General features: G+C 44.9%; 1 protein-coding gene across 4 annotated transcripts in view; it reads left to right on the plus strand.

Moving 5' to 3' along the window:
- Nucleotides 1–257: 257 nt before the first annotated feature.
- Nucleotides 258–24297, plus strand: part of LOC119172588 (neural cell adhesion molecule 2) — a 227326-nt gene continuing 203286 nt past the window's right edge. For 2 of the 4 annotated variants that reach the window (XM_075892548.1, XM_075892551.1), the window contains exon 1: nucleotides 258–1365. In XM_075892548.1, the coding sequence (XP_075748663.1) occupies nucleotides 1272–1365 (94 nt within the window). In that variant the 5' untranslated portion in view covers nucleotides 258–1271. The remainder of the gene's footprint in view (nucleotides 1366–24297) is intronic. The other 2 variants (XM_075892550.1, XM_075892552.1) reach the window with 1 other exon arrangement.

Below are 24297 nucleotides of genomic sequence, written 5' to 3' on the forward strand. Positions count from 1 at the left end.
ACCCCGTTCTCGGCACCGTGGAACGGTCGCCGCTGCCGGGAAAATTTTTTTTGAAGAGACATCGAAGTCTCTTGCCTTAAAAGAACAAAAAAAAACTAGATTTGCGTCGCCCAGGTAGAGAGAGACTCATGCTCATGATGTCGTGTCCGAGGAAGTCTATACAAGCGCCCCGTCGCGGAAGGGGCCGCCAGAGCCCTTCCGCGAGGAAGCGGCGGCAGCGCCACCGTGCGACTGTTCGGCGCATGCAGCGGCCGCGTTTCTCGCCCGGCGCGCGCCGGCCGACGGGAGAGAGCCCAACTCGCGCGCATCCCTCCGCCGCGTGCGTGTGTCGATGCTCGTGAGGAGCCGCCTCTTCGGAGTCCGGACCCGCGCGCGCCGACGCCTCCTCCACGACCGTCCCGATCGGCGACGGCTCGTACTGGTGGTCCCAAGGCCGGAAGAAGAAGGGCGAGAGTGCTTGTTTGCCTTCCTGCTACGCTTCACACTCGTGCGACGTGTGTGAGCGATTCGCGCGACGCGCGGGAAGCTCCCGTCAGCGTGTGTGTGCTGCCGCACCCCCATCGCTGTGGTCGACCCGTGCGCGCAATGTGGTGGTTGCCACCTAGGCCCGTCATCTTTTTCCATCGCATTTGCCGGACAACACTGGCCTCCGATCGCTAAAGTATCCAGACCATCAACATTTCAGACAACCTCTAAAGATTTCGCGCCAGACATTATTTTTCTCTTGTTTTTTTTTTTTTCATTATGACGCAACAGTTTTTGGAATTGTTCTTTTCTCAGTCACATCATTGACGAAGAACTCGCAACACCTTCAATGGCTAAATTGTACAGAAAGAAAATGAAATAGTGCGTAGATACGCGGACCAGCCGGGGAACCTGCGACGGAAACCTAGCGCACCGTCTCGTCACTGCTGTGCGTAGAGGCCAAACGCAGACCCGCAACTGGGCACTGCGTCACTACTGTGACCGAAGCAGTCGAGCATCGTTCCTCCACTTGACAGACTTTCAGAGACGTGGTCGTCGACCGTCGTGGATTGCGCATTCTACAGACCCGGGGAATACCGACCATCTCCACCGTGCAGTGAAATGTGGGGTGCTCTGGCACTATAAAACGCTTTCGGTGTAACCGGAAGGAGTGCAGCGCGCATACCGGTCGGCCTTGTTTTCATTCTGTGGCAGCGTCGCCTAAAGGTGAGCGTGTCGTGTGTGGGTGATCTCTCGGCGCTTTCCTCGCTGGATGCGTCGCGCACCGTCCAGCCTGCCACGCCAACATGCCGTGCTTCGCTGCAGCATCGCGCTGGTGGTTTCACCTCGGCTGGCTCGTCGGCTGCTGCCTGTGGATATCGAGGCCCACTCGGGCCGGTGGTGAGTCAGTCGTTGTTGGTCGAGCCGGGGTTCTTTCGGCCTTTTCAAGACTCCCCCAGTTTAGACAATTTCCTCGATTATTACGTTTAGAAAGAATAGCAGCTGCATGCTGGTGCCGCAAGCCTTACAAGCTCACTGTTCATCGGGAAATTCACGTCAACTTGCAAGAAATTTAGGTACATTTCTATTATATGAGTTTGGCTGGCTGAATTCAGACTGGTGTCGGAAGAAGGCGGTGCAGACTGTAGATTAAATGAACGCTGAGCATTTGATGTTCACAGTTATCAGTGTTTTTATGATAAAGTATAGAGCGGTGAGCATATAGTTCTCCTTTCAAAGCGCTGTTGAAGTTTATCTAGGAAATCCCAGTGTAAAACAAATCATCTAATTTAGAGCAGCCACTTGTCTAAACATCCATCATACGCACTGCTTAGTCTCCTTGCCGCACTTGGCGCAGGCACTTTTTTTTTCTTCTACCCATGGTGGAAGCTCACTGGCAATACGACATCGAAAAGACGCAGCCAACGCGCACTCCTTCAAACGTTTACGAAAATCGGCTCGGGCAGCAGCAACACTTACAAATTATCTAAGCCTTCTTGTGGGGACCTACAAAAACTTCGCGCTTGTGTACATAAAGTGGAAGCATTGCGAAGAAGCAAACAAACGAGCAAACGAATAAGAGAGGGCTTCAAAGACAATGCGTCTGCTGGTATGGCCTTGCCAATCGAACACTCAACTTTTGCTCTCGGCGCTCTTCTTCTCGCACTGCCGCTGTGGCGCATCCCCGGCGTTTATCGGGTCTTCCTGACCCAGCGCGCTTCGCGCCAGCGACTGTTTGCGATGCCTGCGGGTCTATTTCCGGAGGCCAAGCTGTGTTCGCATTTTCGCCTTGGCACCGCGGAACAAACACGCACTCTTCTTCTCCCGGGGACGCGGCGCCACTGGGGCCACGCCCGCAAAGACCCCAATGTTTGGTTTGCGGTCGGCAAGGCCGACTTGGAATCCGGAAAGTTGTACCTAACACATCTATATATATATATATATATATATATATATATATATATATATATATATATATATATATATATATATATATATTAAAAAAGACGCCGATGTACAGGCAAGCGGGCAGGTAGAGCGAGGTAGAAGTGAAGAACGAAGCGAGATTAGAACAGCCAGCCTGCAGCAAGGGTGCTGTCTCCGTCTCGTTTAATCGTTGCAATGGCACAGCCAAATACATATATTTGCATCTCGTCTTCATTAAGAACGATGGCAAAGCAAACGCAATATTTTTAGTGGTTTACTCTTCATCGTAACCTTTTTAACGCAGTTTGCAGACAACAAGACAGCTTCTTATATGAAGCAGCATTTTTTAGAGCGCGAAAGACTACAGGATGGCAAGGAGAGAAACGAACCCATGGTCCTTACCGTTCTCTGTTATTTTGTGTGTTTCTGTTGTTTGCGAACTTATTCAATCAAGCATGCGCGCTTTCATGTTGTATATATCCTGTTCGGAGAAAAACCATTTCTCGCGCTTTTTACGAAGTGTTTATGAAAGGGGTGCAATGTATCCAATTAGTAAGCTAGTGTCGCTTTCTTCCTAATTTGGTGTTTGCCGGTGTAGCCGAGAACCTCAATGGTGCAGAGTCCCGTTTTTTGCAGTTGTAGTATGCTTTTTTTCCATGCTGTAAAATCTCGTTTCGTAGAAGCAACGACAAAACTAATTTTTCTCTTGCAGCAACATCAATGCTATAGCACTGTGGTAGCCACGCTCGCTTTGCTTGGAGCAAGGGATAAAATGAAAATGATACCATTATCTTGATATCTTATTTTTCTTCATGTGTTCCTCATGACGACGGAAGGGTGCAATCGAACACGGTAGCCATACCATGTGTTAGTGTTTTTTGGTTGTTCAATTTATTTCAAGCTAATGTTGTTCATGGGGTTGAAAAAGGTGTACAAGTTGTGTCTTTATAATTAAAAAGCTTTTGTAGTACGACAAACGAAAAGTGGTGCTACCATTTTAAACATAATTTTTTTGTTGGTGGTGTTAAGTGTTACAAGTAGGCAACAAGTTCTGGTGTTAAGTGTTACAAGTAGGCAACAAGTTCTGGCCGATCAACTTGTATATATTTCATTCATTCTTGTGTTCTTGTTTCTGTTTGACATTTTCAAAGAACAAGTATTTCGAACTATTGGTAGACTACAACATACGCAGAATTCAGAATCAGCTGGACTATACATACCACTTTTTTACCGCTAAAACTGCAATAAACTAGCATGCCAAATTCAGCCTAAATAAATCATAATTTCGAGGTTGTTTTGTTTTGTTTATTTCACTGGCATGAGGCGTACGCAGAATTTGTATTTCTATTCTGTATAAAATTTGCGCGCAACGGCCAAACCGTAATAACAAAGCAACGTCTCCCTCATAGAGAATCCTTCCAAAAAACGCCGCATATGTTAAGCAGATTGTACCGCATCTATCAGTGAACACATTGCGATATATTGCCACGTATTGATAGACATGCAAAATTTCAAAGACACACAGTTATTAGTACCAATAGTCGAGTTGTCAGACTCAACAATGACGATTCCTCTTTCTCTATCACAGCACTTTGTAACCATGGCAGACGCAGACAGCGTGCCTCCGTCAAATTTTAGTATCGTTTTTTTTTTTTTTTCGCATTTCTGAAGTGTTACTCTGTAGGCACCTGCGTCGTTTTAAACAAGCGCCTTTTATGCAAATATCACTGTACCTTTTCAATAAGGTCTCCTGAATGCGTTATGCCGTGTCGTCGCCTAATTTCGTGATCAAAGGATGACAAAGGTCATAAATAATGGCACTTCCACTGTCACACGCCGTAGCTCGCATGTGTGATACGGTTACTTCATTATCATACGTAACAAGGTTTTATTTCTTGCTACTGCCTGGCTGTAATGTGCTGTGCGATGAGCGAAAGAAAATATATAGGAGGATATTCATAGAACGCTTCGTCGGGCACCCAACGTGTGTGAGTCTTTGTTTCAGTGTGAATAATTTTTCTTCTTTTTTTCCTTTCATGTCTTCCTTCTCTCTCTCCTTTTGCTTTCTCTTTTCCATCTCCTTCTTTTTTTTACCCCCTCTTCGTTTGCTTACCGATGTTCATCATTCTTATTGGTCTTTTTTTTTTTTAGGAAACATTTCTTGGCAAAATGCTGGTACTTTCAGTGCTTCAATATGCGTATTCATCTATCTAGCAGGCTACGTTTGAGTGCTACTGTGATTGCTTCCTTAGCATGCGTAAACCAAAATTAGAATGGAAGAGCAAGAGCGTTTGACAAGAATGCGTCTTAATATGTACTGATGGGCAAGTTCGTGAGCCATGATTTTCAAAAAAAAACTGCGCAGAGATGGACACGAAACACGCACGCATAAAAAAGCGCAAAATAGACGCAAAAATTGCCCCCCCCCCCTCCATGTAGGAAATCGTGAGAAACTGTGAATGCATTTCTTGCGCCGAGAGAGGGTAATGTTGCCGTCAGACATTCGCCTTCACCGACTTCTGCCATCGTCTCGAGAGGCGCCCAGCCAGTTAACGCTTGAGAGTGAGGCGCGACGAACGGGAGAGTGGGGTGCAGGGAGGAGAAAGAGTGAGCAGCGAAGCACTACACCTACCCTCTCCTACACTCTCTCGCACTACACGCTCCGCATGCTAGGGGCAGAGATAAGCGCACGCGCACGCAGCTGTTGCTATGGGATAGCGAGTAAGAGCGGAGGGATAACACCTGCCGGCGCGCGGACACCACCGCGGACAACGCCGTATGCCTGACATAGCCCGACGAAGAAATGTATTCGCATTTGAAAAAGAATTCGTGCCTGGTCATGACTTGAATAGCGCGAAAATTCTGTAGCGTAGGTCGTACGCAACCTTTTCCAGCAGACTCGTGTGGTGCATACCCATACACCACGGGCTCTGGTATGTGGGTATGCGCTGTTATTGATAGTTTATATCTACACAGGAACGGTCAGAACAGACTTTCGTATTTTAAATGCGCGACCGTTAAGCAAAACTTACATCGGCAGCGTTCACCAGCTGAATGCCAGGAATAAATATTAGGTTCCCATCAGGAATTGAACGTTATCATTCCGCGTGGCAAGCAAAAATATTACCATAGAGCCACGCGATATCTCTAAAGTGCTTTGAAAAAAGACCCTATATGCAGGCGGAATGTTGGCGACACGGAAATTTTGGTCGCAGTGCTGGCCATCTAATTATATATACATTACATATGTATTCCTATGATATAGGAGTCATGTGGCGCTAACCTCAGCTGTATAATTAAGCCTCGTCCACTGAACATGGTCAACGTAGCATTAACCAGGACCATTTTCTTCGCAAACACAAGTGCTGAATATCCGCGGACCACTTCTGGTCTTGCAATAAACCAGTTGACGTTGGCGTCGTTGCGCAGCTGTAAAGAACTGTTTGCCTAAACATATGCGACTGTTCAAAATATGTCTTCACGTACAAATTGTGTACATCTCTTTAGCTTCATTTGCTAAAGCTTGGCTCAACAAAAACAAAAAATAACATCCCCTCTGCATGTTTCAGATAACATCGATTGTATTTAGTATGTGCCGGTTTTTTTTTGTCCGCCTTTTTTCAGGCATTGTAGCTTTGCTTGTTTTCTATCTCCTGCCTTTTGTCTTGACATATGTTAGATTTGTTGCACGTAATCTTGGTATCATTGTCCGCCACCTGTTATGGCCTATCGGCTTAAATTATTCAACATTATATGACCATATTTTCTCACACGGTTTTCTTTATGTCCTGAGCACTGATGGTTCACAGTTCTGAATGGGTTCCCTTCTATTTTGTCTTAGCACTGACATATCAAATGCTGTCGCCGAGAACTGCTCTCTGTCTGTAAAAGTGCGAACAAAGAATTAGAACTCTGCTGGAAATGCATATGTGATATAACTAGAAAGATATAATTATTCCTTGTTTTACAGAAACCACAGACTTTACCTAAATGAAATATCATTTGGTGGCTCTGCATTCATAACAAACACGCGTTGTCACATATTTCCAATACCTTGTTCGCGCTCCCTAGTACTTAAATGAAAGAGACTTGCAGGTCCCGTTTCATGTGCGAATGGACAAGGTATTACTTGGTTCTTTTCAGCTGGTATTTTCCTCTTATTATTACATTTAGTCGTATATATGGATGAATGACATTTAAGAAAGAGAAAGAAACAAGGTTTTACTATTAAGATGAACTGTGTATTCATGCTTTTTGTTAGTTACTTATATTTACATTTGTATTCTACGAGAATAGGCTTCTGCTTACAAACACACGTGCGCGCGCATGAGAAAAAAAGAACGTTCTTCTTGATTTCAACTTTGCATTTCAGTTTACACCGTTTGCTGTCACAAGGTATTCATTTATACTGTGGAGATGCAGGGACACATACAGCACTCTCGTATGGTGTCACCAAACGGAATGAGTTGTCTGACGACTATAAAACACCTTTCTGGAATGTAACCTGTCTAGAATGCTACAAGTATCAGCTATCAAGGTTTCATAGCATATGCACTAAAAATAGCTGGACATACTTGATGGGGTAAGCGCCGAGTCGAACTCCGTTTGTCTCGAGGATAGCGTTTCTGTAGGGCGCGTCTTTATTTTCCGCCTGCGAGATTATGTGTGTTCGTTTATATGAATATGTTAATAAGTGTACAAATGGCGTAAAATGATCCCGTTGTCTTGAGGCACGTAGCGCGTTGCTTGAATGATGAACGCCATTTCCCCTGGGCGCAACAAAAACTGCTTTTACGTACTCTCTTTGCCGATGTACCATTTAATCTCAAGATGGTTACATCAGCGAAATACTATTACTGAAAATAAAAAATATTAATGTATACTGCATACCTGTGTTAAGTTAGAGCGCATCTGCTGATTTTCTGTCGATTTGGTACGCCACGTTCACAACCATATGCCAAACCAGCCTCGCTTCAAGCGTTTTTATTCGCGCAAAGATTCATTAATGAGGTGAGGCGGGGTTCAAGTTTAGTTGCGAGGAAGGATGTAGAGAATTATTAGGCCTATAAAACAGCCGGCGTAAGTAACAAATCAATAGCGGTAAATGCACCACGAGAAGGCTATTCAGGAAACGGAGCCCGTGCACGCGATTGAAACGGCACAACAGATGCGACGTAGCGTGGAGCTTCAGATAAGGCATTGCTGAGGCGCTTAAACATTTTCTGGACAGTAAATGCCTGCCGCTGTATAGACTCGCCTGAGCCACTTGTCAGCCATCAAGTGACGCGCACTTCCTGTTCGTGACTTTCCTTCATTGCGTTTTTTTTTTTTTCACTCTGAAAAAAAAAATGACTCTCGGCCACTGCCATCTTTGTGAGCGCAAAAGCGGGAAACCGCGGTCTCTGCAATGTTTGTCACGCCTGGCGCCATGCCCGGATCAAATCACGCCTCTTGCAATGGCGCCCCGACGCCTTTCAATGCTTTCTTGAGAAATGCGCATCCCATGCGGCCCTATATGAACTCCGTTGAGCCGTCATAAGGGCGGCTGTCGCTGTGATGGCCTAGAAGGAAAAAAATCAAAACTGAGGCATTGCTGAGCAACGTAATATCTCCTGCATTCTGGCCAATATCTTTTCCCCGCTTTACAAGTGTGAGTGATGTTACAGTATATATGTCTCAGAGAGCGGCACTAGATCCATGCAGTTTTTTTTTCTTCCTGTGTCTGCGCCCATTGACACTATAATTGAACTTAAATGTCGAAGTACGAACCATCTGAGGCACGATAGGTTTAGTCACTCGCAATCGTGTCAAGTTATCAGATTATGCTTTTGGCATTGAAGTCTAGAAATACTATTACATTTTCGATCGTGAGGTATACAAGCCACTTACAAAAAAATGCGTAGTGACTAAAACTGTTTCGGTAGATAGAAGATAAGCAGTTTATTTCGTGTTCAGGGGTCACAAATCATCCGCGCATACCATTTCAACCTTTGGTTGGATATTTTTTTTTTCACGTCCGTGAGAAACACACGGGCTACACGTGCCAGCTTTGCTGGTTAATTATTCTTACGGAGTGCCTGGGCGTCGATGCTTCTCCTTTTAACTTTACTGATCTATATATTCTACTGCTTCGCGACAAGTGGCGCGCCGCATACCTGCACATCGCATGCCTTGCAAGTAGAGCGCACAGGAACAAAAGTCGAGTGCTGCATTAACAAACAACCTTTCGGTCAGAAGCGCTGTGGCCTCGCGACAAACATGCTCGTCGTCCCACGCTGAAGCGAATTTCTCGGTAGAGATTTTCGCACGAGTCGTAAATCCATTCGCACCTAAAGGCAAACACCATACGCTGAGGCACCCATACGCTTCCCTCGTTTATTGCTTTTTCTTCGCAGTTCATATTTGAAGAGCTCGTCCCATTAAATGGGATAGTTCGAAGAACGAGGATGATGGAACACTGACGCGAGAACAAACACCCCCACACACAAACACACACATAAAAAAACACAACGAAGAATTGACGAAAGAAGGTAGCAGGGAGACAACTGAGACGTTGTGGCTAAGCTAAAAGGAGAGGCAATCAGTGGAACCACTGTCACGGGAGATAGCTCTGTCGCAGCGCCGAACATGACAGATGACAGGCGGCGGTTCTGCAATGTTTAAATAAAAGCAGCTTGGCAAAAAAATAAAGAGGAGGGTAGGAAGAGAGAAGAGGTGCAAGGACAAGCAATGCGAAGTTGAAGAGTGGCGTGGGCATTGTCTCCTGAAAAAAACGTCTTGGTCGCCGATAATGAGAAAAGCGTCTACTTATTCGCTCTTTGCCAACAACAACACCGTAAAACCTAATAACAAACGAATGTTTCAAACTCATCCAAGGGCATCCAAGGGCGTCGTTAAGTGAGAAGCAAGGAGCGGTGTACGTAGACAAGGTTGAAACGCGAGCGCCCTGGGAATATCTCGAGTGTAGAGGCTCAATATCGCTTGATAAACAGGTTTTCGTAATGGAGCACTCGATCGTTTTTCGCCATCTTCTCTGGATTGAGTGAACGGTTGACATCGGCGGCGTCGCTGTATCTATTCACTGCGGCACACGGGCCTTTTACCGAAGCACCACGTGACGCCAATGTCGAGACGAAATATAAATCAACTGTGCGAGCATAGGAGAGACGAGCGCCGATGAACACAAAGGAATGGGTATATGACGCTCCGCCCTTGTCGCCTCTTGGCCCCCCGATTGTTTTCAGCCGAGTCACTGCCTATTTCACTTACTGCGAGCTCAGCACTGACAGATAGGTGCTTTGACCCTGAAGAAAAAAAAAAGAAACCTGTTTATTGCGTGTCCCGCGTAATCTCCAAACAGTGACGCAATATTTCCTTTTTTTTTCTCAATTTTCTGTACGTGAGGTGTTTTGGTGGATGTAATAGAAATTTTCTCCGTGTGACAGGAATGTCTCGCCGTCCACTGTATGAAGACGGCATCAACTTGGTGTAAGTTGCTCTCTTTAGATACCTTCAGGAAAAGATATGCATTATTATAAACATCCTCAACCACGGTTGACGAAGTGTTGCCCTAGTTTTTTTAATCAAAAAGTGAAAGGTTAAGGTGACATTCACAACGTTGCGTAAGCAATCGATGGTGTAGTATACGTAGCTGAATAAGAAATTTAAAGCCTCTAGGCTCTGCGAAGGCAACCTTTTCGCATACTGCATTTTGCAACGCGGCTGGCCATCCATCAAAGTCAACCATGGACACAAGCAAAGAAAAAAAATATGATATTTTCTCTGCAAGTCAGGGCATTTGATTATAAACTATCATTATAAATAACGTAGTCAAAAAGCATTGGATATTTGATTATTCAAAGCAAAATTTCTTGTTCTACTTTATTTTAACGCGATAACGATAAAGAGCGAAATTCACAGAAACTCCGGCGTCAGCACCGTTGGTTGTGAGCGAAAATCATCATAAGTGTGACAAAAAAATTGAGAACAATGCAATTAAAATAGATTATATATATACAAAGAATTTATTAAATGGCAGAGAAGTCGGCCTGAGCTAGTTCACTCTAGCCTGCTACTCTATAAAGGGGTTAAAGGAAGGAGAAAGGAAAGAGGAATGAAGAATGGTGATGATAACGCTAGGCCTGCGAAGAAGGCACAGCCCAACGAAAGCTAGAAGGGTGGCCTTTCAAAGCCTTTTCGAAACACTCATTAAGTAACTGCTGCAAGCACATTTGCTTGATTCCTACAACGTCATTAATAATAAACATTTTATGGTAGTAGGCCGGCTTTCGCTATGCTATTTTTCGTCATTTCTCCGAGAAGCGTGGTGTGCGCTAAACTATTGCGAGGAGGTTTGTGCCAATCGTTCAAGCAGTGGCTGATGACGATGAGGAATTATACGCGAAGTAGATGTGTGCCACAGTTAATGGGTGATCAAGAACAAGCTTTTGTAATGGATTGGAGCATTGGACGACCCACTCGCTACACTATTCATATTATGTGGCGCCTCTTTGTACTTTTGCTGTTCTTAAACGCTTTATTACTCATTTTAACGCGATTCCTTTGACGACATGGTTTTTCAAGTGGTTTTTCAACCGCTTTTCGCCTGATGGACCCCCCAACTAGTTGTAAAAGACTTGTTGGAAATAATAATGAATGAATTAATGAATGAATGACATCAAGCCTACCTAAAACAATTTCGCGAACAAGTCCCAAGCGCTTGCGTGGCTCAATGGTATAATACTGGACTGGCACGCAGCGGACCCGGATTCTAGCCTGACTCTGTCCTTGGTACTAGTTTTTTTTCTTATTACTGTTACAGTGGTTACGGACACCGGTGGTGGCGGCGGCGGACAACTGTGGCGCTGCGCGTTACCCGAGATTTGATCTCATAACCACTTTCGCAGTAACGAAACTGGGTTGGAGAGGGGATCAAACCCGGGTTTTCGGGTATGAGTCGGGATTGAAACCGAGTCGTTTGCGTGGCATGTTTACCACACGGCCATGCGTCTCCTTGTAAATGCGGTGAAAATAACTTTCTCCGCTTGAAAATTCACTGAAAGTAACTTTCATGCTAAACGAACACACGCTTTCTCTACACATGCCTCACAATACAACATTAAATATTTCAGTAATAACGCATCGTACAAGCGTCCATTGCGCCAGCGGGTGTCAGAACTTGTGATTATCATAATGACGTCGTGACTTCTACAAAAGTCACAGCCTACAAAAGTCACAGTCACTTCTTGGACTGTTCCCTTAAGGCCACGTAGTGACTTCACAGCAAACTTAAAAAAGGTTTCATGCACACAGTGCTTGAAGTACGCACTAGGAACAGGACATCGCTACCGCGTTCAACTCTGTTAGGCAATGCGTTAGACCCCGTAACTTCTTATTCTGTTGTTTTTTCTGTATATGCAAAAATGAGATACCGAGATGATGGGTATGTTAGACAGGATCACTAACTTCTGATGTTGAAACTCTCGCTCGGTTGCTGTTTGGTGGAATTGAAGAAAAGCCAGAACGCAGCTAAAAGTAACAAAAAGTAGCCATCCTATTTACCCTTCAAGCTAAACTGGCAACCAAAGCAGCAAATTATAAAACATATAAATAAGCCAGAAATAGATCATATGACATTGCGCTATGGCCAACAAAACGTAAAAACTTCAGTCGTCAGACTTGCTTCTTATCGTATGTGCCTATAACCAATAAAATGACTAGTAAATGCAAAAAAACAACAGAAGTTCGAAGTAGCAGTCTCAAATATCGATTGCCAGGCGAGGTCATAAAATAGCCTATTTGGCGAATAGGAATTAAACGCCACCGTTTTTTTCCCCCACCACTCCCGCCAACGAGAACCTTGAACGACCTGTTAAATAATGTCCACAAGCAGTGGCTAGTTTTTTTTCTCCGTTTGTAGACTTTCTTGCCATGTACATAATATACACGAAGTATGACATCATATGTGCATAGAAAGAGGGACTTTGAATAATAGATGTTGCTTGGCATTGTAGTGATTCTTGATCTAGGAAAGCCAACCTTACTTTTCTCGCGTACAGCGCCTGCGGCTATTCAGAGCCAGCTGCTGCTTCGTCGTTTCCGAAAGAAACGTAAAAAGAAGAGAGGTAACATGAAAAGAAGAGGGAATAGGAAAAGTTCACTCCTATATTTTTTTTTAGCCATTTTTACACATTACCTTATATCTTCTCATATTAAAGATCTTCGGTACTCGACGTTAGATCACTCAGCAGCTTCGAACCTTCAACTCACTTGTGCGTGACAGCAGCGTGCAAAGACACTCATATTAAGCATCAAAGAGAAAAAACAAAAGTAAAGATTCCTACAGCTTTCGCAACTCGTCTTGTATTCCCACTTAACGCGACGCTCGTGCCCTGCTGTCATAGTGAGTTCTGATTTGGAACTTTCCAATCTTTCTTCATTCGATCTTTTTTTCTTGTTTTTCGTGCCCTTCTAAGACGGAGTACACTTCAACCTTGTGCCGGCACTCGTTGTGTAAGTTGCACGCACCATCCCTTAGTTTCGGTGACGGGTTGAAACTCGATAACACAAAATTTGTATAAAAGAATTCGTATATTATCAGGAAAAGAAAGAAATTACCGTTGGAGACCTCGGAATGATTATTAAAAGGCTAGACTCTCTAGAACAAACGCCAGAAGTATTTTTTAATGAAGTGATACTTTAGTGCACTCTCCAAGGGGCAATTGGAATTCCTTGTTTCACATAGGAATAAAAAAAAATCGCTTAGGGATTGATTGATATGGGGGAATAGCGTCCCAAAACAACCATATGATTAGGAGAGACGCCGTAGTGGAGGGCTCCGCAAATTTCAACCACCTGTGGTTCTTTACTCTGCACCGCAACCAAATCGGAGTCATGGAAAAAAATTCTGAGGGTGTTAGAGGCTCATTGTGAAAAATGTAAAAATGTTACATTTCACAAAAGCATGGTAGGCATATATATATATATATATATATATATATATATATATATATATATATATATATATATATATATATATATATATATATGTATATATATATATATATATATATATATATATATATATATATATATATATATATATATATGTATATATATATATATATTTATAATATATATATAACGTATTCGAAGATGGCAGGTTCGGTTGCTGCCCACGGCAAGTTATCTTTCCACCCACATTTCTTTTTCACAATTACCCTATAATTCGGTCTAATAACTTCCCCTATAGTTTCCTTGGCATTATTGTCTGTTAGAGTTAATTAATATTGTGTCAAAACGCAAAAAAAACGAGCCCTTAAGTATACACTTTTTCACACATATATATATATATATATATATATATATATATATATATATATATATATATATATATATATATATATATATATATATATATATATATATATATATATATATGGACTCTTCGCAGACTAAAAAGAATTAAGAGAGAAATTGTCTCATAAAACAGGCCAAACAATGTCGAGCTGCGTGCAGAGGACACGAAATCTCCGGGGCGCAATATCGCTTCAAAGGGAAGCCCCTATACATCTTTTGAACGCCAGGAATTTCCTGAGCCCACATAAATTTCGGCGCTGGTCGGAAGACGCGAGGGTTGTAGACGAAAAAGAGAGAGATCAAGTGAAAGGGGGGCGCGGAGAAGGAACGAACGAAACAAAACACACACCACAAAAGAGTGGAATAAGTAGAACAGCTTCTGTCGAAATCGTGGGAGCACGAGGCACTGCATGTCTGCTCTCGTCAAGTGGAAGCGATGCGCGCAAGCGGCTGTTCTGAACAAGTGGCAGCGGCGTGAGAGGCCGAGAGAGGGAGCCACCAGACGACGTGATGAGATGCGCTCTCTTCAGTGATAGCATCAAGTTTTCCGCGCTCCACTTTCCTGTCGGTACCCTTCGTTGGCTCCCTCCGAAGTTATAAGGCGGGCTATTTTGGCCCGCCGTGCTTCCCACGCACGCTACACGTTCGTTAATTACGGCACATGACTCCATCTGGCGCTTCGTGGCGTTGCAATCGCAAAGTGCCTCGCGGCGCCGTTTGCCGAGACGTGCCGCTGAACGCCGTGGTGTATGGGATGCGTCGACTTTGGCCTTTCTCTTTCAAACTTTCCACTTCACTTTTTAGGCGAAATGCGCGCCTGAAGTTTCGTGGCAGGCTTCCGCCTGATCTGCTCGCTTGAGGCACAGTATCGCAAAGGGGCGAGATTATCGAAGCCGTTGACGGTTCATTTTTTTGTATTACTGTTTCGTTCTCAGAACATTATGGATACGGTTACACAATGCAACATTACAGTAATAATTTGGGGGATCACATCGGGGGCGTAGGCAGAAACTTTCTTTTGGGGGGAGGGGGGAAGTCACCTATTAGTAATTGTCATTTCTTTTTTGCTGGGTATGCCATGGCGAAAAAAAATTTCTAGGGGAGTGGGGAGTGTCGGGCCCGTTGTACCACCCCCTGGCTGCGCCACTGAAATGCACCCACCCTGCCTGTTTGTTGCAAGCGCAATGTTTATTCTTATTGCGAAGCGTCATTAAGTCGAAAACAGCCATCGTTTTGTGTAAGATGAGATGAACGCATGTGAATTGTAATATGCGGATAGTAACAGAACGAAGCGAGAAAATTGATTGGTTGTTCGAACTTAATTGGTAGTCCTGAGAAACGCAACTAGCATGCAATGAGCCCCTCTTGCGTTGAAACGGTAAGATTAAGCCTGGCCGCCGCATCGTGGGCCCTCTGGATGGCCCAAAGGTGATCTTTACGTTGGGACTTCCTACGGTTGTGCACCACTTGGCTTCATTGGCTTGATCGCTGCCCTTTAACGAAGGCCACCACCAGAGCATGAACTCTAAATTAGCTACCTCCCTACAACGGGGGCAGGAGCTGTTAGTGTGAGTACTGGAAAAAATTTTGTAGAAAAAGGACAAATTTGGGTATGAACCCGTCTGCAAAAGTCTAAGTATCATTGCCTACGCTCTGATGATTCTTTTTGTGTTCCACATCTGCGAATATAACGCCTCAGGAATTCAACAAAGTACTTACTTCTCATCGGCAGATCAATAGGCATGGCTGCTGAGCCCCTGCGCTGGGTTAGAGCTTTGAATTCATCTCGGAGAAAAGCCTATAACATCGAGAATATCAAGAATCGCCTTCGGAACTTTAATACACCGAGACTAGTACACTCAAATGAGCAAGATGCACATAAAACTTCACTATTCTGTATGCTCTCAGAATCAATATACGCTGATGCAGCTCCCCGCTGCAACGCATATCAAATCACACTCAAAGGCACACTGAGTCATCCCTGCAATCATTGGTGCATCGAGCACGCAATAAAAAACGCTGTCACTCTACACGAGTAATAAAAAAGAGTGGGAAAAGTTGACACCATCTTTCTTCTCTTCCGCTCGCACTCCCCATCCCGGCAAAGAGCGCGCCGCCCGCTCTGTTCATTCCAATATTATTTGCGCTTTTATTTCGATTATACATTCCCTGCGAAACGCGTCTGAGTGATGCGCGAGAAATTCGGGGCTCCTGAGTGTCCTCCTACGCATTTAAAGCGAACCTCTTTAATAAATATGTATGCTGCCTTCAGACAATGACACTTATACGAAGCTGAACTGATATAGACAGTATTTCGGGCATCCCACTTATACGAAGCTGAACTGATATAGACATTATTTCGGGCATCCCACTTAATTGGTGTGCTCCCCGAGTGTGCTCGTGATTGTGTGTACATTCTCATCTCTCTGCAACCTCTTTTCTCCCCTTCATCCCTTCCCCAGTGCAGGGTAGCAAACCGGATGTGCGTCTGGTTAACCTCCCTGCCTTTCCTTGCATCTTTATCTCTCTCTCTCTCTCTCTCTCTCTCTCTCTCCCTTTCTCCACTTAGATTGTTTTAGCCTACCGCAATTCGTTACCAGCCTGCGCGTAAACTGATTGTAAAGCACATGCGTATCTCGCTCTTTCACAAGTTGCATCGCATGAACAGTGGTACTACTAGACATGTCGAAGAAACGAAGGATCCAGGCTCGTTTCGCAATTTCGTAGCGACAAAGAGTGAATGCGTAGAAAATCTCACCTTCAAAATGTATACGCAATGTATACGCAAGATTCATTTCCATGCTCTCCGAATTGCGTCGCCACGTAGTGCTGCAGCTAAACCACGACAGCTACGTTGGCTGCGGTCGTTTCGCAACACAGCGCCCATTTCACGTCCAAACGTCACACCTCGCGATAAGCGTGTTCGCTCCCCATGACGCAAAACCCTAGTTTGCGGTTTTAATCACTGAGACGAGGCATTTAGAAAAGAAAAATAAAACCTCGTACATTGTAGCGTGACCAGCGGGTAAGTTTCTCGTACAATTCGGCAAGGGGCGATGAACTTGTCTCCTGTGAAGCTCGTTAGCTCTATAAAGTAAAGCCAGCCACCTCATTTACCGAGTTAACGTAAGCCTCAGAGCTTCCTGTTTAGTGATCCGTAGCTCAAAGTTAGTGGCGAATGCTACCGTAATGTGGAGGACGAGGACGGGATAGACAAAGTGGTCATCAAGGCTTCTCGCGCAACCGGCTCATCCTGACGAGAGGTGCGAATTCCATGCGCACGGGAGGAGGAGGAGGAGCGGTGGAGAGTTGGTACAGGGCCTTCCGAAGAGTTAGTACACGGCTCGTCAGACAGGTCCTGAGAAGTAACGAATGCTCGGCGTTTTCGTTCCCGCGTCCATGCCATAGCGTTCGCGCGATTTATTTTGTTGTAGCTTTTTTCAGTTGACCTAGTCGCAATCTATACGGTGCAGTACATTCACATTTCCCTCCCTCGGAAAAGTGGGACTGTGCATTGAGAAAAAAAATGAGTGAGGAAAGGAAACGCGCGGAAGGAGAAGAGTAACGACGATCTACCCAGCGTAAAAAAACTCTTTCCTGCCAAGAGGGCTGCCGGCTCTGGCTGGCTATGGCAGCTAGGAATCATGATTAATGCGACTCGCGCTTCCGAGTCGGGGCAGAGGAAGTGAGAGAGAGAAAGCCCGGGTAAACGAAAAAAAAAACAAAACTCGGGTAAAGAAAATCAGAACCAATGTCCACGAACCAGGAGGAAAGGAGGTCGGGGTGGATGGCGGTACCGGAGAAAGTGGAAGGCTCTCTTCCGTACGGTCGGAGCCAGTGGCTGCTTCATATATTATAATCGCTTTAATGCGAGTCCGCCTGGATGGCCGCTTCTGCGCGTACGTTCCGCTTCCCCCCGGTTCTTGCGAGCGTGCGGTGAAGCCGACGGACACGGCAGGGCGACCGCGCGCCGCCACTGCGGTTCTTTGTCGCGCGGCGATAAAGGCAAGAACGTTCAGATCTGGCGACTCTGTGTAGTTTCATTGCTATGCTGCGCGTAAGCGTGCCGATGACGTTGTTGTTTTTTTTTTCTTTTTATTCTGCCCTTGGTCGGCCCGTTCTCACCGCGACTGCCCGCTTTTTTTTTTTTACTTCTTGCCCCGTCCTGATGGCTTTCCTTCATTTTCCTCGTGACTTCCGTTGCGTCCGTATCGTACTTGATGGCGCGTCATCAGCCTGAGTTGGCTCTTGCCTTTTGTTTCGCGGCAGGCCGTTTTCCAGCGGACCTCGTTTTGATATACCACTTTCTTTCATCTTCTTCTTTTTTTCGTTCGGGGTTTCTGTCGCGATATACAGACCTTGATAGAAAACAAAATCGAGCTCCGCGCGCGGACGTCAATGCGTAGTGCGCAAAATTCACAAAATTAGATGACGTTTGAAAGAAACGCCATCGCAGGCCTTCTGTAACGAGCTGCTTTGAGCGCCGGCTTTCTGGTCCATCTGTATAAGGGAAAACGTTTATCCTGCGAATCTGTCTTATTACTTGTTGCTGTATTTCGCTGACGTTGAGGAAACAATAAAGCTAGGAAGTCTCAGTTTGGCTTGTTGTTTCGTTTTGCAGTTGTCGTTACTTTGTCTTCAAAGGTGTAGCTTGGCTTTGTCCCATTGCTTTTATCAGCGTAACTTCATGTACGTTGTTTTTACGATTGTGCAAGTTACGAGCTCACACAAGCTTGTCACATTACTGCCTTGTAGATTTTTTTCGTGAGCGTAATCATTCTAATAAGTACGGTAAAAGTGAAATCAAACGCAATTCACTGTTACTTTTCTTTTTCGGTCTCCCGTGTAAGCTGTTATGGGTTGACGTACTTTTTTGTCTGTTTTTTTATTTCTTTGCTGCCAGTCACTTCGGAACATCTACTCATCATGTGTAATGGTCGCGAAATCTAAGGTGGCCTTGTTATAATACTAAGGTGTCAGATTCTTGGCTGCACAAAAATGTGTCTTAGCTACAAGTCTCACCACTTTCTTTTTTATTTATTTTTAAGGTTCGATTCTGAGATGCTTGAGCCACGGGCGTTTTTCTTTTTGTTTTGTTTTTTTCTTCACTTCTTTACAGTTAAGGACTGCATCAAATTGATCTCAAGTAGCCACTATCGCAAAATTGTGCGGCTATGCGTACCTACATACAGAATATGAGTTGGAACATATAAACTCATTTTTGTGATACATTATTTGTGTTTATGTCAACTGATTTGTTGTATCTTGACTTATACGTTGCGTTCAATTGTGCTGTATTCGCACATCTTGTATACTACGCTAGTGTATTTCGCGTCTCTATTTATATTTTTATAGCTCATTTTATCTCCTAAGCGACAAGAAAGAGTCGGTGGCATCATAATGGCAACAACTTTTGCTATTCATTATTTGAATAAAAAAAGCGTCACGCAGAACAGCCATAAAAGAAACCCTAATTCAATTTCACTCAGTAAGAGCGATAGAAGGACTGCACGCTGACTTAATATGTAAAATAGCATTATGAGACGTTTTATTCTCTACAAAGCACACCAAATGTGGATTCAGTGCATACGACCTTTGAAAAGTAGGAATAACTTGCCCTAATTTCTAGGCTGCCCGGCTTCTAATAAAACTTACAAGTCATGATAGCTGTCATGGTAGTAAACTGACAAGAAATGGCACCACAAACCACGACACATGAAAGGTCGAAGACGCGACGAAGTTATTAGCCTCTTTAGCGAAAGGCAGTAATTATTTCATTTATATAGCGCTATTCAGAATGAATTTGCCAGAAATGGTGGCAGCATTAAATGTTCCTAGGGCTCGCTGGTGCACTAGCTGCACTTCATGCTTCGCGGCGTCAACCAATTGAAGTTGTAGCCTTCAAAGTGTGGAATATGATTCACTTGCGTTTACTTATCTTTCGTACTGGTCATTCACACCCGGTTTCACAATGGAAATCTCCACTGTGTATCTCTAAAAAGTTACGTCATACTCTTGTCACGTCGTTTTTAAACACTACGGCATGCATGTGCCAACGCAAGCCTGCTTTATAAATATGAAAAAAACAACAACAAAAGACAATGCATCTCTTATAGAAAGCAAAAAAACGAGGAATACACCGGTTGGTGTCCATGCTTTCTTATTCTTTCACACGTTCCAACAGCCGCAGTTGTAGGAAAACAAGCGCCCGTTTATGCAAGCAACAGTGTCTTTTCACAGTTTGGAATCATCGCATTTCTGAATCCTGCAGGACAGCTTGCTCGCCCCGAAACTGCGGTTATAAGCGCATTAGTCTGTGCCAGACACGTGTATCGGGAAGTGTGCCAAGATGGGAAGTAGCATTCGCGCTTTATTTCGCCACTAGTCGAACACGAAGCCGCATAAGTCCGGTGCTTCGAGGACAGAAACAAAGACAAAGGATGGGTGGCTGCGAGGTCCGTGCTTCGCTCGCGCTCGGCGGCACCAAAGGATACCACATTGTCTCCGCAGCCGCATTTATATTCCCATCAGCACGCGTCCGTCGTTTGTCACGGCCGCGACGCTGCCGAAGACGGCCGCCACGAGCGCGCGCCTCCTCGTCCTCCATCTATGCGGACCACATACGTGCAGACGCACGCACAAGACCACTGATCTCTTTTCGGCCCGTAAGCTTCCCACCACCAGGCCGTGTTCCGATCAATGCGCGCAGGAAACACGGCTCCGGCGACATCCAGGAATGATTGCATCTGCCCCCTCTGCCAGTGCCCCCCACCCCCCAGCATCCTCCCTCCCTGCTTTCCCGCTAGCATAACGCCTCGAAGGCGACCCACAACCTTCCGATCACAACCCAACCGCCGAAGCCGTTCCACTCTTCCCAGAAACGGCAACCACTGATGCTTTTTCTTTTTTGCTGCTGTGGACTCGCCTGCTTGCCCTCAAGCTTGCAGCTTTGGCTGCTAGTGGGCAAAGAAGCCGTCGGCCGCGCCTTTATATATATATATATATATATATATATATATATATATATATATATATATATATATATATATATATATATATATATATATATATATATATATATATATATATATATATATATATATATATATATATATATATATATATATAAAGGAGGAGCTGTCTGCGACATTTCACAGAGGGAGTGGCCTTGATGCAAAATTTCGTCCATCGCTCCACACTTCTTTCTCTACTGCTGCATCGCTTCAAAACGCCTGTTTTCCAGTCGAGAGTCCTTCTTTTCATTTGTCTACTATGAAATAACGTTCGGGACTCGTGTTTAAAGCTGAAAGAAATTGCTTCAGCGTATCATTTTTCCATCCTTCCGTATAACAGCCTCCATAACATCTCATAACCTAACCTGTCGAGAACACAAAAACGCTAAGAATATGTATGTGTTTCGCGTAAGAAGAGAGACCCCAGTTCAGAGAAAGGAAAAATAAATAAGAAAAAGAGAACCAATACTTAGCTTTCTTTCGAGGGACCTAATGTTCCGAAATGATGTGATCCAACAGCACACAAAACAGAACAGAGATCATGTCCTATGTATAGCGTCTCCCGATTCACGTGTCGAACGGGAATTCAGTAAGCAAAAGAAGTACCTACACAGAAACGTTTACTGGTTTCTATATTCTGGGAAAGCCTTACCGCTTACGAATTTCGGAAATGGTATGATTTCGCGATTTAGAACGGCAAACAAAAAGAAAGAAAACAAATGCAGCGGGCACCGCAGGTTGAGTGTGCGACGTGCTTCCGCCTTTAGGTGCAGCTCCTCGTCTGATATGAGGGTGCTTTTCGGATACGCGCAGATGCTGGCGCCAAGTCCCATCTGTCTTTCGCCTGCATCTCTCTCTCTCTCTCTCCCAGGGACCAAGCCTTGGGCCTAAGTGCGTATCAGTCGCACAGACACATAGACACACACGCACTCCCACTTTCCCTCTCCACCGGAACAGGAACCCGCTCTCAATCGGCTATTTTGCTGGCCGTTATACTTGCCATTTTATCGGCGCCGCTCCCGAAGCCCTGTATACGGCCGGGCCGGGAAAAGAAAGCAGTCACACACTCGAGTCACACTAAAACGCCGGAAGGAAGGAAGATGATGACGACAGTCACGTGGATGTCGAGAGGAGGCGACCCGTCGCGCCACGGGACGAGCCATGGTCTCTGGCTGTCCCGACCACTGCGAAAACAGCGCTCCATTAAGGCCCTATAGGCTTGTCCACGCACCAGCGGCCACTGCCGGCACCGTTCTCGGTTCCGTTGCTGCGGGTCACCCTCACTTCCCTCCAATGTTTCCCTTTGACCGGTCACCCGCTGTCCAGCGACCGGACGCGGTAATCCGTGACGCCATTAGGGCACCCATGACGCCACGTCACGTACGGGGCATGCGTTATCTTTATGGTCCCTTTGAACATCACTCCCCCAAAACCACCCTCACCCTCTCTACTACCGAACGGGTTAGAAGGCGCCGGCAAGAAGCCACATCGCAGGGGACGCCTCTGGCGTATAGGGTCCCCTCGTGCGCGGAGAAGTGAACAAAGTGCGTGACTCGCGTATGTGTCGCATTAAAACTTAATTCGCATTCTTAGTGCCCTGCTAACGGCCGCCCGCTGTCCTACTCACCCTATTTCTTCTATAAGGCTTTTCCTCGCTCGTTGTTTAGTAACAAACGTCCACCGATTGTCTGATGGTTTGTAGCCCTAGTTTCGGAGATGGACGGCAATGACCTGCGTATGAAACCACGCAAAGGCGTGGTTTCAAGTATAACAGGCGTGTCAACTGAAAGAGGCGAGAGAGAGAGAAAGAGAATGAACCTCCTCACTTACAAGTTACTAGACTGCCGTTAGCGCACGATGTATCTGGCGCTTACTTTGAATCTTTTATTTGTGTTATCTGTTGATTGATTGCATAATATCATATCGCTCGGAACTGCGCTTTTCACAGCAAAGGTATACACAATATTGATACACAATTTGCGACATTTTAGAGCAAAAGTCCTAGGTCTGTTTTTTTTGCCTTTGTTCTTATTGCTTTTTTTGCATTGTTTTTTATTCGCTTGACCAGAACTTTTCAGTTTATATTTGTGCATACGTTTGTTTGTTTACCTTATCACCTGCAGCTACTCGTTACTCTACGAAGAGCAGGTAAGGAGCGGTGAGAAGGCGAGAAGTGGTTGTCTGATCTGCCTGCTCCGCGCACCTTTTTCATTCGCGTAAAGCGTTTCGTCTCATCAACTTTGCCCTTTATAAGCATTAATCGATATGCGAACAAATGCAGTCGAAATGTACTTAGCTTCTCAAACGACATGTTTCGCCATGTTTCAACATTCACCAAACATGGCTTCAGGGAAATTGTGCTAAACAACTCAATGCCAGAGAACAACTAACTTCTCAAAATATTGGACATCTCCAAAACACTGGGGGCTTTACCATAATACTGGAGAAAAGGTGGAGAGTGGCCATAATGCAACCAGCACCACAACACCGTCAATGAATTCGACCGAAACGTTTCTTCTTTTTGCAGCACAAATACTTGCGTGCATGTACATTATAGATATGTGCGGGCAGAGGCAATTCTCGTTTTCGGCGCGGCCCATTCGGCCGCGCTGTTTTCTAGTGGTGGCCTGTCCCATCGCTATCTACTGGCCACGGATCACTGCTCTATTGCCGGTCGGTCGTTATAGCGCACATTTGTTTCGGCCATGCCTCATGCTTGCTTTCGATTTCTGTTTGCTCCCAAATCAAGTCTCCTCTTGATTTGTTGGGTATGCTCTAATACGTTGTCGTTAAATTACGCCTATTCCTGCTCAATCGTTCGAAATTTCTTATCACAACATCTCTTTCTTTTTGCACCGCGGGCAGTGCGAGTTCGAATCGTCTTGTTTTTTATATTGTACGCCTAAGAATGGGCCTGCCACTGAAAACTATTTTTTCTGTAAATTTAGTTGACCTCTTTTGCGAACCCTGGTGCCTCGCGCCATTACCACCTACTCGAGTACTATTCAGAAGCCGACATTCTGCGATATACCTGGCAGGCGAGAAAAGAGAGTTTGCCCAAACTGAAGTTCCCTGCTTCACAAGCACAGCATATCTAAAGTATCTGCGAGACGACGTCATGTGTTATTACAATTATTTTCTTCTCTATTTTTTCGTTCCCTTGGGGTCTCTTGAAGGCTTACAATCAATGCATACGGAATACATGCTTCAACCGTGTGCGTGCATAAGCTTATGAATGTAAGGATAAGACGCAGCCCTATATTCGTTATCCGCCATAGGACCACACAGACGCTTACAGTTAGTATGAAACCAGTCAATCGATACCCTACTTAAATCAAACGATTGCTGAAGGCTTGTGCTAAAGAAATGTTACGCTATAAATGTTCAAACAACATTACAAGCGAAATGGGGCCTCAATTTCTTAACAAGCCATGTACCTTTACAATACGGCTTCTACGCCGCCATTTTATCGCGTCGACTTTACCTCATAGCTACCCTTGCATGTAGAAACCGAGAAATATAGTGCAGGATAACT

The sequence above is a fragment of the Rhipicephalus microplus genome, chromosome 4, assembly GCF_043290135.1.
Source record: "Rhipicephalus microplus isolate Deutch F79 chromosome 4, USDA_Rmic, whole genome shotgun sequence".
Lineage (NCBI taxonomy): Eukaryota > Metazoa > Arthropoda > Arachnida > Ixodida > Ixodidae > Rhipicephalus > Rhipicephalus microplus.